This window comes from Pelodiscus sinensis, chromosome 9 (assembly GCF_049634645.1).
Source record: "Pelodiscus sinensis isolate JC-2024 chromosome 9, ASM4963464v1, whole genome shotgun sequence".
Lineage (NCBI taxonomy): Eukaryota > Metazoa > Chordata > Testudines > Trionychidae > Pelodiscus > Pelodiscus sinensis.
The window spans coordinates 8,434,368-8,449,228 of NC_134719.1; the positions used below are offsets into that span (position 1 = coordinate 8,434,368).

The 14,861-nt window shown below is 45.6% G+C and overlaps 2 protein-coding genes across 2 annotated transcripts in view; both read left to right on the plus strand.

Moving 5' to 3' along the window:
• The window catches only part of C9H1orf185 (chromosome 9 C1orf185 homolog), a 55,199-nt gene extending 53,416 nt beyond the window's left edge, over positions 1-1,783 (plus strand). The window contains exon 6 of the mRNA XM_075935958.1: positions 1,068-1,783. Coding sequence (XP_075792073.1) covers positions 1,068-1,591 — 524 coding nt within the window. The 3' untranslated portion in view covers positions 1,592-1,783. The remainder of the gene's footprint in view (positions 1-1,067) is intronic.
• A 12,109-nt stretch (positions 1,784-13,892) lies between these two features.
• The window catches only part of RNF11 (ring finger protein 11), a 61,205-nt gene continuing 60,236 nt past the window's right edge, over positions 13,893-14,861 (plus strand). The window contains exon 1 of the mRNA XM_006126424.4: positions 13,893-14,353. Coding sequence (XP_006126486.1) covers positions 14,231-14,353 — 123 coding nt within the window. The 5' untranslated portion in view covers positions 13,893-14,230. The remainder of the gene's footprint in view (positions 14,354-14,861) is intronic.

Consider the following 14,861-nt stretch of genomic DNA (forward strand, 5'->3'; position numbering starts at 1 on the left):
CACCCATGACTCCTCTGCCAGAGGAGCCACTGCTCGCTGCCCATGACGTGGCTCTGTTTCTGGCCTCGGCTGTGGCCAGCAGAGGAGCTGCAACCCAGCCTGCGGCCTGCAGTTCCAGCCCTCGTGAAGGGCTGAAGCTACAGTGAGGGTCACGTGGTGGCTGCCCTGCTGCTCCTGGGGTGGGGCAGCTGCCCACCATGCAGCCCTGCCCCAGAGCACCTGAGCAGCCACTGTGTGGCTCTTCTAAGCATGTGGGTGATAGGCACATTTTTGGTGCACAGCTGCACAGGCATGCACCTTAGAAGGAACCCTACTTACCAGGCAACTGGTGAGCGGTGTGAGCCTACAAACTGGAGTACTCAAGAGTAGCAGTGGGCAGTTGTGCCACCAGCCAGAGAGAAACAGTGTTTTCTCCTTCCATGGTTTTAATCCTCTCTCAATTTCCCCATGCCACTCTAAACTTCTTTTAACTTCCTGCCCTCTTTTTCTTTTAGAATCCCCAAATTATATTCTTAATGACATCTATGAATCACATTCTGTAAAATTTTGATAAAAACTCATAAGCAGCAGCTATTGCACATGTTAGACGTACATATTTTAATCCATCAGAACCATTTTTAACAATTTCAATTAAAATACACAAACTAATTTTGGATTTTAAAACTGCCATTTTTCCGTAGGTGAGTTACACAGAAAAACTATTAAACCTCATTCCTCACTCCCCTGACAGTGTAATGTGTTAGTTAAAACCCATTCTGTAATCTCATGAACTATGGGGGGAAATTTTCAAAAGTATCAAGATCAGGTTCAACTGAAAGTCAATGGAAGTCATGCTTTTACATCTGTTGGTGCTTTTGAAAATTTCCCACTTAGTACTTCTTAAGGAACTGTAATTAATAGAACACAGCAAGAAGTACATGCAAATAGTTATACATTTAACTTTACTATTACACTTTAAACTATCAAACTGAAAATAGTCTCAGTAAACATTATTATTCAATTTATTGTCATGATCATATTTTAATTCATTACATCTAATTGTCAGTACAAAAATGTTGTCGTTGCAGCTGCTAAAGGTAATACTACAGATGACTTTTGTTCTGTTACAAAAACAGTCATGTCTAACAGCTCTGATTCAGAGGTCAACTTTAATATGCCGAGCAGGAGTTTGACTATAAGTTCCAGGGCTTCCTCATCTACACTTTCATCCAGCGGGAGTATTGAAACATCCTGTGACTGTTTATCAGATGATTCCACTTCTCATGTTTCCCCCTCAAATGACATTTGTACAGGAAACCGGAACTCATACTTGTCAAGTACTAACAGAAAGCAAAGAGTTAAAATTCCTGTCGTATTTCAGTCAAACCACTCATTCTGTGATGATCAAGAAAATGAAAATTCTACATTCCCACAACTTGGAAAAACAAGGATTCCAAAGTCAAGAACTGAAAACAAAACTGTCACAGCTTCTCCCTTTAATGAAACACTGACTATAATGAAATCAAGTGAAGATATTTCTGAGTCAGCACAAAGATCCATGGGTAATATTTGCAAATCCCATTCATTGGATTCCAGTAGTCTCAGTGATTGAGATTAATCATTTCCCAGAACCAGACAATGACGAATGAATAAGCCTATGAGAAATATAAAGAACGACAGACTTGCTTTTGTAACAGTAAAATCTGTACTAAGAATGTACCAATAGTAATTTTTTTAAAAGTATTTACTCAAACTGATACAATTTCTGAATTATTTTTCAAGAAAATAAAGTTGACTAACAACACCTTTTGCTGACTTGTTTTAATTTTCAAGGAGGGTATTTATTTCATCAGTCCAGGATTGGGGGTGCTAAAACACATGCCTTTTAGGGTTTCTCCTTGCTTCTGTGTAGGCATCTGGCTCTTCCAAATACTGGGCCATCTTATCAGAAAAAACTCTAAATGGATCACACAGTGACACACAGTAACATCTACTCTGTTGGCAGGTAAGCCAGTCACTTTACCAGGCGTAGTCAATGGTCAGGCTGCTTCAGAAAAATGCTGATATCTGAGATCTACAGAGCAGCAATGTGGAACAACCCACTGACCTTTGTCATATATTATATCCAGGGCTCGACAAACTGCGGCGAGAGCTACTCGCCAGCCCCGCACCACGCACGCACCAGACCGACACTGCGCATGCGTGCAGCGCCAGTGAATGGGGCGCATGGAGCGACTGGCTGAAATCTACTCACCACAGGCGAGTAGAAACAGCGGTTTGTCGAGCCCTGATTATATCCTTTATTCCATTATGTCCAAACATTATACTAGCTTAGATGACAAAATTGGGAGAGCAATACTTCAAGTACTATTTGATTAATACTATTGAAACTCCTCATTTCAACCATCCAGTGAACATTCTGGTCACATATAATGGGATTCACACTGATACTTGAACAAGAAGGGACAGTTCTTCGAGCAGTAAGGGTATGTCTACAGTAGGAAATAATTATTTTGAAATAACAGGCTTGGTAGTGTGGACGCTCCACTTGATATTTTGAAATAAGGGAAGTTATTTTGAAATAACTCCTTAGTGTAGACCAGGGCTAAGTGTGCTCCACATCAGGTGTACATTTGCCTCATGCACCTTTGATCAGAGATTTTTGGTAGCAATGCCTGTTTGGCTTGCAGATGCTCCCTACACATCTCTAAGCCCTTGAGAGGCTAGAGATCCTTACTTCCTTCTCAGCTGCCTCAGCTTGAGACAGAGCTCGTACCATGACTCTTACCTCTTAATTAGTTTTAGAGTTTGGTGATTAGTGTATTTTTTTTCTTTCTTAAAAAGAGGGTTTTTATTTCTCTTGTCCTCTCCTCTCCTCCTCCGTGGAGGTTGTTGCTCCGTTTGAGAGAATTCCAGTGATCCTGGCAAAACAAGTGTTGCCTCACTTGCTGGGAGGCTATCGCCATCAGTGATGGACATTTCCCTCAAAAGTGCAATTTCAGCTCAGCCCTTCAGAGCAGGGGTTAGGAAAAATCGTGACCATCATTGGACCCAGGTGAGGAGACAATCCCCCAGACATTAGTTTCTATGTGAACATAGTGCCCATATGGCAGTAGGGCACTATCTTCACTTTGAGACTGATGTATGGGGTTGTCTCCTCACGCGGGTAAGGAGCACATTTAGAAGCACATTTTCTTTCAGAAGTCTAGGTGAAGACATGAGAAGCTTCTGGGAAGGCCTCTAAGAAAAGTTCTCTGCACAAAAATGCTGGTTTCAGAAAAATTGTCTCCTCACAAATCAATCATATCTGAGCCTTCAGGTCCTCTGTGGGTATCATTGAGGGTCCAGGCTCCTCTAGTACCAATGATGTTTCTAAGACTCAGAATTCCTCTAGGAGTTCCAAGCATGCTTCTGTATCTTAACCATCTTCAGTATTGTTGAAACACAACCTGGGCAGCAGAGAGAAATAGTCTGCTTCTAGCAAGACAGTATCAACAGATCTTCACTCTGGTACCTAGCATAATGACATCCTTGGTGCCACAGAAATCTAAGCAGCTACCTGAGACTATACTCTCTTCAAGGTAGTTGACACTCTTTACTGAGACCACTGATGAATCACTACACGCCTTCAAACGCTTGCAATCTCTTGGGATTTTTACACCTGCTAGTACACATATTATTAGATCCCAGAAGACACAGAGATACTGTCCTTTCAAGTTTCCAGGTTTCCAAAGACGTACTGAGCCAACCAAGCAAAAAATTAAACAGAGTAAATTTGTGGAACTCGTTACCAGGAGGTGTTGTGAAGACCAAAGGTATAACTGGGTTCAAAAAAGAATTAGATACATTCATTGATAACAGGTCTACCAATGACTGTGAGCTAAGGTGGTCAGGGATGCAACCCCTATCTCTGGCTGTCCCTAAACCTCTGACTGCCAGACACTGGGACTAGATCATTTGATAATTATTCTGTTCTGTTCATTCCTTTTGAAGAATCTGACAGCAGCCACTGTCAGAAGGCAGTATACCGGGCTAGATGGACCATTGGCCTGACCCTGTATAGCTATTCTTATGTTCTTAATCAAGGTTTCAAAGAAAAAAAAACACACTACATCTGCTTCAACCAGTCATCCTTCCTCAATGTCAAAATATAAGTTTTGATGGCCTGATCAAAGGCCTGGAACAATGCTGTTTCTCATCTCTCCAGCTGCACCAGTTTACCTACCTCTCTTTCACCACCATCTCTCCCATTTTCTACCCACACATGAGCAGACTTCACAGAAACAGCTGTTATTCGATAGGTAAAATTAATTATCCAATTTTATAATTTCTCACTGCCCCCCTCTCCAGCTCACCTCTTTGTCCGTTAGGGATCCCTTTCACAATCACTTGCTGAGACAGGAAATTGCCTTCAATTTATACGCTTAGGATTGATAGAACCAGTTCTTGAACAGCACAGGGGAAGAGATTTTACTTCAAGTATTTTCCAAAACTGCCTAAATGCCCAACCGCCAAAGGATGGGGCCACCACCTTCCTGAGCCAGCAGGGAGAGATGGGGTCATGGTGCATATAGAGAGAATCAAGCCATTTAGAAAAGTTGGTCAGGCTGTAGGTTTCAATTGCTGACAAGTACAAAAGGTCCACAGTCTCCATGTAGATTTTTGGATGTATTATTTCTTACTATGAATCTGCTGATATACAACCTCCTTCTAGGGTGTCAGTCCATTCCACAAGGTCTTTTTGAGCACGTTCCCATCAGGGAGATTTGTAAGATTGCAGCTTGGATTCGATACATACCTTTTCCAAACATTATGTGTAGGAATCATAATTGATTAATCACACTTAATCACAATTAACTCTCATGATTAACTCAAAAATGAATTGTGGTTAATCATAGTTTTAATCTCACTGTTAAAAACTAGAATATCAGTTGAAGTGTGTTATATATTTTGGATGTTTTCTATATTTTTAAATATATTGATTTCAATCACAAAACAAAATACAGCTGTACAGTGCTCATCTTATGTGGTGGTTCATTCTTCTAGATCAGAAGCAGTCCTTGATCTTTATGTTATTCCATGAGTTACCATTACAGCTGTCTAAAGATTTTTCTGCTGCTTGTCAAAACCAGAAAAAAAGTTAAGCTTTCTTTGTATGTGGAAGTCAATTGTTGTGCTCAACATATGTTTTTAGTCTGACAGAAAGCTTGCTTTATTCATGTCATGTATGTCTTCACTCCTGGTAGAAAACTGTATAAGTTCAATGAAAATAAAAGGAATCCCTTCTCTAAACAACAGCTTTCCTCCAGTTTATATGTTTAGCATTTCATGAGACTTTTTCCTTGTGTAAATTGCATAATGGCAGTTGAATACATTTATAACTATTTACATACATTTGCATATCCTTATATAAAAATCACAAAATGCAAACTGAGAATTTTGCATATCTGTAATATGTTTTGTAAAAGATTTGCTCATATATTGTTTACATGATTGCTTGTAATGGGTGCACTCCCCTGTCATCAATGGCCCCTTGGCTGAGTGCATGTGCCTACACTCCCTTTCTCATAATTTCTTTCTGCTTTGGGATAGAGCAGTATCGCAGGGCTCTTTCCCTGGAGACAATGTCCTTGCTGTCTTGGGGCTTCCTCACTATAGCTCTCCAGCTGGGCCACTATACTTCAGTTTCCCTTCTGGGGTGCTTCAGCATCCAGGCCACTTCCCTCTAGTGTAGTGGCTAATGAGCAATGGGGGAGACAGGACCCAGCGCCACCTACTACTCTGGGTCATGTTATAGGGACCCTGTAGATAGCAGCTGTCTGCTGAGTCTCTTTATTTAAGTCAAACTGTTGTTTTAATTCTCTGGGTCACTTCCCCATGGCCCTGCACCATCTTCATCCTTACCGTAGGGCTTATAGAATCATAGAATACTAGGACTGGAAGGGACCTCGGAAGGTCATCGAGTCCAGTCCCCTGCCCTCCTGGCAGGACCAAATACTGTCTAGACCATCCCGGATAGACATTTATCTAACCTACTCTTAAATATCTCCACAGATGGAGATTCCACAACCTCCCTGGGCAATTTATTCCAGTGTTTGACTACCCTGACAGGAACTTTTTCTTAATGTCCAACCTAAACCTCCCTTGCTGCCGTTTAAGCCCATTGCTTCTTGTTCTATCCCCAGAGGCCAAGATGAACAAGTTTTCTCCCTCCTCCTTATGACACCCTTTTAGATATCTGAAAACTGCTATCATGTCCCCCCTCAATCTTCTCTTTTCTAAATTAAACAAACCTAATTCCTTCAGCCTTCCCTCATAGGTCATGTTCTCTAGACCTTTAATCATTCTCGTTGCTCTTCTCTGGACCCTCTCCAATTTCTCCACATCTTTCCTGAAATGCGGTGCCCAGAACTGGACACAGTACTCCAATTGAGGCCTAACCACTGCAGAGTAGAGCAGAAGTGGAGCACTTTGCATTTGTCTTTATTAAACTTCATCTTATTTACCTCAGATCATTTCTCCAATTTGTCCAGGTCATTTTGAATTATGACCCTATCCTCCAGATTAGTCGCAACCCCTCCCAGCTTGGTATCATCTGCAAACTTAATAAGTGTACTTTCTATACCAATATCTAAATCGTTGATGAAAGTATTGAACAGCGCCGGTCCCAAAACAGACCCCTGCGGAACCCCACTTGTTATGCCTTTCCAGCAGGATTGTGAACCATTAATAACTACTCTCTGAGTATGGTTATCCAGCCAGTTATGCACCCACCTTATAGTAGTCCCATCTAAGTTGTATTTACCTAGTTTATTGATAAGAATATCATGCGAGACCATATCAAACGCCTTGCTAAAGTCTAGGTATACCACATCCACCGCTTCTCCCTTATCCACAAGACTCGTTATCCTATTAAAGAAAGCTATCAGATTGGTTTGACGTGATTTGTTCTTTACAAATCCATGCTGGCTGTTCCCTATCACCTTGCCACTTTCCAAGTGTTTACAGATGATTTCCTTAATTACTTGCTCCATTATCTTCCCTGGCACAGAAGTTAAACTAACTGGTCTGTAGTTTCCTGGGTTGTTCTTATTTCCCTTTTTATAGATGGGCACTATATTTGCCCTTTTCCAGTCCTCTGGAATCTCTCCTGTCTCCCATGATTTTCCAAAGATGATAGCTAGAGGCTCAGACACCTCCTTTATCAGCTCCTTGAGAATTCTAGGATGCATTTCATCAGGCCCTGGTGACTTGCAGGCATCTAACTTTTCTAGGTGATTTTGTTCTTTTTTTATTTTACCTTTTAAAACTACCCCCTTCCCACTAGCATTCACTATGTTAGGTGTTCCTTCAGACTTCTCGGTGAGGACCGAAACAAAGAAGTCATCGAGCATCTCTGCCATTTCCAAGTTTCCTGTTACTGTTTCTCCCTCCTCACTGACCAGTGGGCCTGCACTCTCCTTGGTCTTCCTCTTGCTTCTAATGTATTTATAAAAGGTCTTTTTGTTTCCCTTTATTCCGATAGGTAGTTTGAGCTCATTCTGTGCCTTTGCCTTTCTAATCTTGCCCCTGCATTCCTGTGCTGTTTGCCTATATTCATCCTTTGTAATTTATCCTACTTTCCATTTTTTATGACTCCTTTTTTATTTTTAGATCATGCAAGATCTCGTGGTTAAGCTAAGGCAGTCTTTTGCCATATTTTCTATCTTTCCGACACATCAGAATAGCTTGCTTTTGGGCCATTAACAATGTCCCTTTGAAAAACTGCCAACTCTCCTCAGTTGTTTTTCCCATCAGTCTCGATTGCCATGGGATCTTACCTATCAGCTCTCTGAGCTTACCAAAATCCGCCTTCCTGAAATCCATTGTCTCTGTTTTGCTGTTCTCCCTTCTACCCTTCCTTAGAATTGTGAACTCTAGGATTTCATGATTACTTTCACCCAAGTTGCCTTCCACTTTCAAATTCTCCAACAGTTCCTCCCTATTTGTTAGGATCAAATCTAGTACAGCTTCCCCCCGGCAGCTTTTTCAACCTTCTGAAATAAAAAGTTGTCTCCAATTCAGTCCAAGAACTTATTGGATAGTCTGTGCCCCGCAGTGTTATTTTCCCAACATATATCTAGATAGTTGAAGTCCCCCATCACCACCAAATCTTGGGCTTTGGATGATTTTGTTAGTTGTTTAAAAAAAGCCTCATGCACTTCTTCCACCTGGGTAGGTGGCCTGTAGTAGACTCCTAGCATGACATTACCTTTGTTTTTAATCCCTTTTAGCCTAACCCAGAGACTCTCAACACTTCCATCTCCTTTGTCCATCTTCACCTCACTCCACGTCTGTTCATTTTTAATGTATAAGGCATCACCTCCTCCCTTTTTTCCCTGTCTATCCTTCCTGGGCAAGCTGTACCCTTCTATAGAAACATTCCAATCATGTGTATTATCCCACCAACTTTCTGTGAGGCCAACAATGTCATAATTGTACTTATGCCCTGAACCATCTTCACCCTTACCGTAGGACTTTTTCCATGAAGGTTTGTTTGTTCGGCAAAGGGAAATAAAGCGGCGATTTAAATAATCGTGGTTTCATTTAAATTTAAATGGCTGCCGCGCTGAGCCGACAAACAGCTGATCAGCTGTTTGTTGGCTCAGCGCGCTAGTCTGGACGCTCCCCTGCCGACGTGAAAGCCCTTTATCGACCTCCCCAGTAAACCTCATCCTACGAGGCATAATGGGGAGTTCAATAAAGGGCTTTCAGCGTCCAGACTAGCGCGCTGAGCCGACAAACAGCTGATCAGCTGTTTGTCGGCTCAGCACGGCAGTCATGTAAATTTAAATGAAGCGGCGATTATTTAAATCGTGGCTTCATTTCTCTTTGCCTACAACCCTCATCTACATGACTCTGTCGATGGAGCCATGTAGTTTAGACACAGCCATAGAGTCCCAACAACCAGCTCAGGTACCAACCATCATCCTGTGTGGAGCTCTGCAACCAGCCTCACCATCTATGCCAACTCCAGGAAGGAACTGCCAGTGCTCTGGCCCAGCAGCTCTCATTATACTAGTTTGCTTGACCCAGAGGTGAAAGTAACTTTAATTTCTTAATGGTACTGTCCTATCACAGCCCTCCCCGCACTTTGGAGGACTAAGGGCAGGGGGGCAGGTAGGTTGGCCGTTGTAAGCCGGCTGGTTTAGTCCTGGGCCCCTGACTTGTGCTCAGGCTTGTAAGTTAAGGTCCAGTGGACCCTTTTAAGCCATATGGCTTGAGGGCAGGGCAGGCAGCAATGCAAACGCAGACCCACAGTTAGGCTACGTCTACACTGTGGCAGTCTTTCAGAAGAGGAAATGCAAATGGATCGCTCATTTGCAAATCCTGCACTCTCATTTGCATATTCTCTTCCGATCCTTTTTGCGAAAGAGGTTTTTGCGATAAAAAGCCCGGTGTAGCCGGGGCCATTTGTCGGAAAAACCCCGTTTTGCGCAAGATCCTGTAAACTTTGTTTTTTGAGGAGTCAAGATTGGGGAGTATGAAGAACTCAGGGCAGGAGGTATGAGGAGGAATTTCAGAGCAAGGGGTTGGGGTGTGTGGAAGGGTACAGGAGTTATGACTGGGGAAAGGAAGGCAGGAATCAAGATTGGGGTATATGAGGAGAGGGCTGGGTTGGAGGGGCAGAGGGAGGCTGCAGCTGCACTTATCTCCTCACTTATGGTCACTGAGTGTTTTCTGTTTGCTGACTAGAGAGCAAGGCAAAGTGAATAGCCTGTGTCCTTCCTCTTCTGCCCTCCCCTGGGCAGCTAAGAGCAAGAGCAGGCTGTGAACTTTGCCTAGTCAACAAAAAGAAAAAAACTCAGCAACTGTGGGTAAGTAAGGCTGCAGCTCCCCTGTCCCTGAAATGGTGACTAGGAGCTTAGGCAGTCCCAGACTCCCCTCCCCCCCATCAGAGGCAGCAAAGGGGGAAGCGACTAGTTGACATGACTCCCCGATAAGCCTATGCTTATGGAGTAGTCGACTAGTCGCTTACATCCCTAGTCACATTAGCTATCTTCCAGTCATTAGGTACAGAACCTGATTTAAAGGATAGGTTACAAACCATAGTAAATGGTTCCGCAATTTCACATTTGAGTTCTTTCAGAACTCTTGGGTGAATGTCATCTGTTCCCGGTGACTTGTGACTGTTGAGTTTATTGATTTGTTTCAAAACCTCCTCTAATGACATCTCAAAGTGGGAAAATTCCTCAGATTTGTCACCTAAAAATAATGACTCAGGTTTGGGAATCTCCGTAACATCCTCAACCAGGAAGACTGAAGCAAAGAATTCATTTAGTTTATCTGCAATGACCTTATTGTCTTTGAGTGCTTCTTCAGCATCTCAATCATCCAGTGGCCCCACTGGTTGTTTAGCAGGCTTCCTGCTTCTGATATACTTAAAAAATATCTTGCTATTACTTTTTGAGTTTTGGCTAGCTGTTCTTTATACAGCTTTAAATTTTGCATAATCCTAAATAAATCAAAAAGTTATGGAAATATACTGAGCCATATTCTGCCCTCAGATGCATGCCTGTGTGAGGAACATAAGCAATATAAAGGATGTTGTGCCGTATATATGCTTCTAAAATATATTCCACATCAGTTCTGCCATCATCTTTGCATTATTCCCTTTGAGATTTGCCTGTCAGATAAGTTGTGACAGAACAGACCTAAGAAAGTAGGTCTTCAGATTTTAAGGGAACGCATTTGTGCCCTGTCAACACAGTCACATATTAGCATCTTTATTCAGTGATTGTTTCTGAGAATAATGGGAAAAGTTAAAGCAACCCAATAGATTTTTTGTAAATCATTTGATGTACATTAAGATTGGCAAAACATCAGAGTCGTAGAGTTTAAGTCCAGAAGGGACTACTAGATCATCTAGTCCAGGAGTAGGCAAGATAAGGCCCACGGGCCCACTAAGCTACTGGATGTGGCTTGCGGGCTGCGTGTAGCAGCCCATGGACCACCTGGACAGGTCTTGGAGGCACAGAGCAGCCAACTGCTTCAGAGCAGTCCCATGCCGCTTTAAGTGGCCAGCTGCTCCCTATGGCTTCTGCTCTGGACACCAGAAAAGAGGGAAAGACTTCGCGGAAACAGGCCAATGGGAGCCGAGAGATTTTGCTAGAGGCAGGGGCACTGCATGAAGCCTCTCTTTTCCCCGGTGCCTGGAGTAGAGATCCACAGGGAGCAGCCAGCCATTTTGAGTAGCCTGGGGCTGCAGCCGGCAGAGAGCCTGCCTCAGGATCCTGCAAGGCTGCTGGCTGGGAGCTACCTAGATAAGCACCTCCCAGCCAGAGCCTGCCTCTGGCACCCCACCCCCCTCTCACACCCAAACTCCCTGCCCTGGGTCACAATACAAACCCTCATTACCCCCAACTCCCTTCCTGACATTGTACCCTCTTCTACGCCTCTTCCCCAGGCCAGAATCCTCTCCTGCACCCATATCCCCTCCTGGACCCTGCACCTGAAGCCCTTTCCTCAAATTATAACCCCTCCCCTTCACCCAGACTGTCTCTCAGACCCCACATCTTCTTCTGCACCCCAGTCTCCTATCCTGATCTCCCTTCTTCACCCAACCTCTGTCCCAGACCCCACACTCTCTTCATAGAAAAGTGTGGTCCTTTACCACTTACCAAAATCTTGGCGTGTCCCCCCTCCATCAAAAATTATTGCCCACCCCTGATCTAGTCTGACATCTTGTATATCACAGGCTGCCAACACTACCCACCATTGACACACTAAACCCAATAACAGGACTAAAGTAATAAGACCCACAGAAGACTAGACTATGACATGCTACACAGTGCCATCCCTAGAGGGGTGCGGGACCCAGGACCACCCCCCCCCAGATTCTGCTCCCACCCTGCCTTTTCCTGCCCCGCTCCACCCCCACCCTTCATGCCAACCCTGTTCCATCCCCTACTCTGCCTCTTTTCGCCTCCACCTTGACTCTACCCCTTTCCCAAACCCCACCCTTGCTCTGTCCCTGCCCTGCCTCTTCCTGCCCCTGCTTTCACCCCCCCCGCCCTCACTGCATCCCTTCCCCCAAGGCCCGTCTCTTGAGTGATGTGGCCAGGGGAATTACTGGGGGGGCATGGTACCAGCAGCAGGGGTTGATCCTTCCTGCACTCACTGTGGTGGCAGGAAATGGAATAACCTTCATCCCAGCTCTCAACCATGTCACTCGGGGGAGCAGAGCGGGCTGGAGCGAGGGTCCTCCCCTTGTCGTTACCAGGGTAAAACAGAGCAACCTGGCTGGGAGATGGCAGAGAGGAGCAGGCTGGGGCTGGGTGGCTCTGCTTCTCATGGCTTCCACCACTACCGGTGAGTGTGGGAGCAGGCCTGGCACCTGCTGCTGGCACCAGCACCTCCCCCAATTAATCCTTCAAGGTTGCCCTCCCAGTTCCCCCCCAAAGCATAGGGCCAATGGACGGCTCTGGTGCCACAGTCAGAGAACAGGAGGTATCAGAATCCATCAGTGCTAAAGGCCCCTCCAATGGCAAGGATACGATTAAATGAACTATACCCAGATAAGCTTGGCATATTACCTGCACTTACACAGTGCAGAGGAATGTGAAAATGTATTGGGAACTGAATGAAAGGAGTGACAAGACTGACTGCTATATGAGACCCATATAAGGGTGGCTGAGAGGAGTATTTTACAGAAGCTATTGTGTATATGTACTCAGGGCCAGATTAAGGGGGCGGGGCTAGCCGGGCAGCTGCCTGGGGCACCAACCTATGGGGGGGTGCCTGATTGAAGTGGTAAAGGGCGCAGCGCACTATGGGGCAATGCTGCGCATGCGCCACGCACCCGTTGCCCGGGATGGCTCTGTCCGGCACTGTATGTACTGTGGTGATTTTCTTCATGACAAAGCCCAAATCATTTTTTTCTATTTTGTGGCACATTGTCTATATATATCTTAATACATAGGAATGGGTATTGCACGCTGGGGCAACATGACACAAAATATCAAGTAAAAGCTTTGGGGATAGTCTCGGTTATGGAAGATAATACATCTATGGACTGGAAAGCATCTGCTTGCCAAGATGTCACAGGCACATGAACACAAAGCAAACAAGGTAAAGAGGTTGGTCTGCTGTTTGCTTTATTGCATTGATTAGGATACCTTCTATTTATTCTGGTGAGGTTTTTCCCCCCTGGGTAATTGCTTAGCATACTGCAGTAGTACCATATAGATTGATTTATTTAGTTATAAACCATTCTCATGATCTCATACACCATTACACAGTACATTGAGGCTGTGTCTACACTACTTGTCGGAAGAGGCAATGCAAATGAAGCACTGATTAGCATTTTCTATTCCAATCCATTTTTGCGCAAGAGGTTTTTTTGCACAAAAACATGCAGGGTGGACGTGTCCGTTTTGCGCAAAAACCCCTTTTTGAGCAAGATCCTGGCATAAGGATGTGTGCTTAAACTACTCTGAGTATAGAGGGGAGGCACCTCACCACCAGCTTTGGGTTCCATATTCTGAAAATGTGCACAAATCTGAGCTTTTGCTTAGGCCGACTGGCTTTCAGTTCTGTATTTGTATTGTACTTAGCACAAGATGGGTCCAGCATTGGGGCTGTTAGGAATAGATACACCCCAGTTCGCGCACACTAGATTAAAATAATGCAAAAAAGGGGGGAAAATCGCACCCACCATCTTGAGGAGCAGACGGAATTTGCCCTGCTAATGCGATCGTAACGCATCCTCCCTTGAAACTGGGGGGAGGCTTTACACAATACGGTCCCGTCCCCACGCTCCTCGGGGAGCCACGCTGGGCGGCAGGAGAGCAGCGCACCCAGGCCCGGCTCTGGGGAACCTGGCGGCGGCGGGGAGGAGCGGGAGGAGGAGTCAGGAGGCCCGTGTGACAAAGCCCAGTGCGCAGAGAGCTGGTGACCAGGAAGCAGAACAGCAGCTGGCTGCGGCTGGGGGCCGGGCGCGGGCTGCACCTGAACCCAGCTGTCCACACAGCCCTGCCCCCCTGCTCTGCGGCCCGCATGGGGGTGGGGAAGTGAGGCCTGCGCCTCGGCAGCGGCGCCCCGGAGCGGGTGGCACAGGCAGCGGGTCCCCGGTGCTGCCGGGCTGGCGCTAACGCCGCTGACGGGGACGGGCATGAGCCTGCCCAGCCCGGCGGCGGCTGCTGCTGCTGCTGCTGCTGCGAGCGGCCTGGCGCGGCGAGGAGACTGAGGCGGAGGAGGGCAATCGGGGACGATGGGGAACTGCCTGAAGTCCCCCACCTCGGATGACATCTCCCTGCTGCACGAATCCCAGTCGGACAGAGCCAGCTACGGAGACGGGACCGAGCCGGATCAGGAGCCGCCGCCGCCATATCAGGTACTGGAGAGAGGGGAGCGAGGCAGGCACCGAAGGGGCCGGGGGTGAAGGAGACAGACGTGCCCAGAGAGGGACAAACAGCCATGCACAGAGAGAGGGGGAGGTGGGATACAGGAAAGGGGAGAGGTACAGCAAGGCAGAGGGGGAGCGAGGAAAGAAGAGATGGGGAGAGAAGAAAAAAGGTGGGAAGGAGAGGAGCGCACGCACACACAAACACACACGCACACACAACCACAACTGTTTACTATTTTAATCCAGGGTAGGTGTCGCTTTTCCTTGGGGCTTCTGGTTTATTGAAAACACTGCCAAGTGAGCCTTTCACTTTTAAGTAACAGGAAGGCTTTTTTGTTTTTTGAGGGGAGGATTGTTCCTCTCTCTTCCAATACTATGACTACACAACCGACAGTGAAAGTGGTTGGTTTGTTTGTTTGTTTGTTTGTTTGTTTTTCTATAAAAGCTTTGGTTGGCGGAACTAATGTGTGCCAGGTCTCAAGTTTGGCAACTGGCT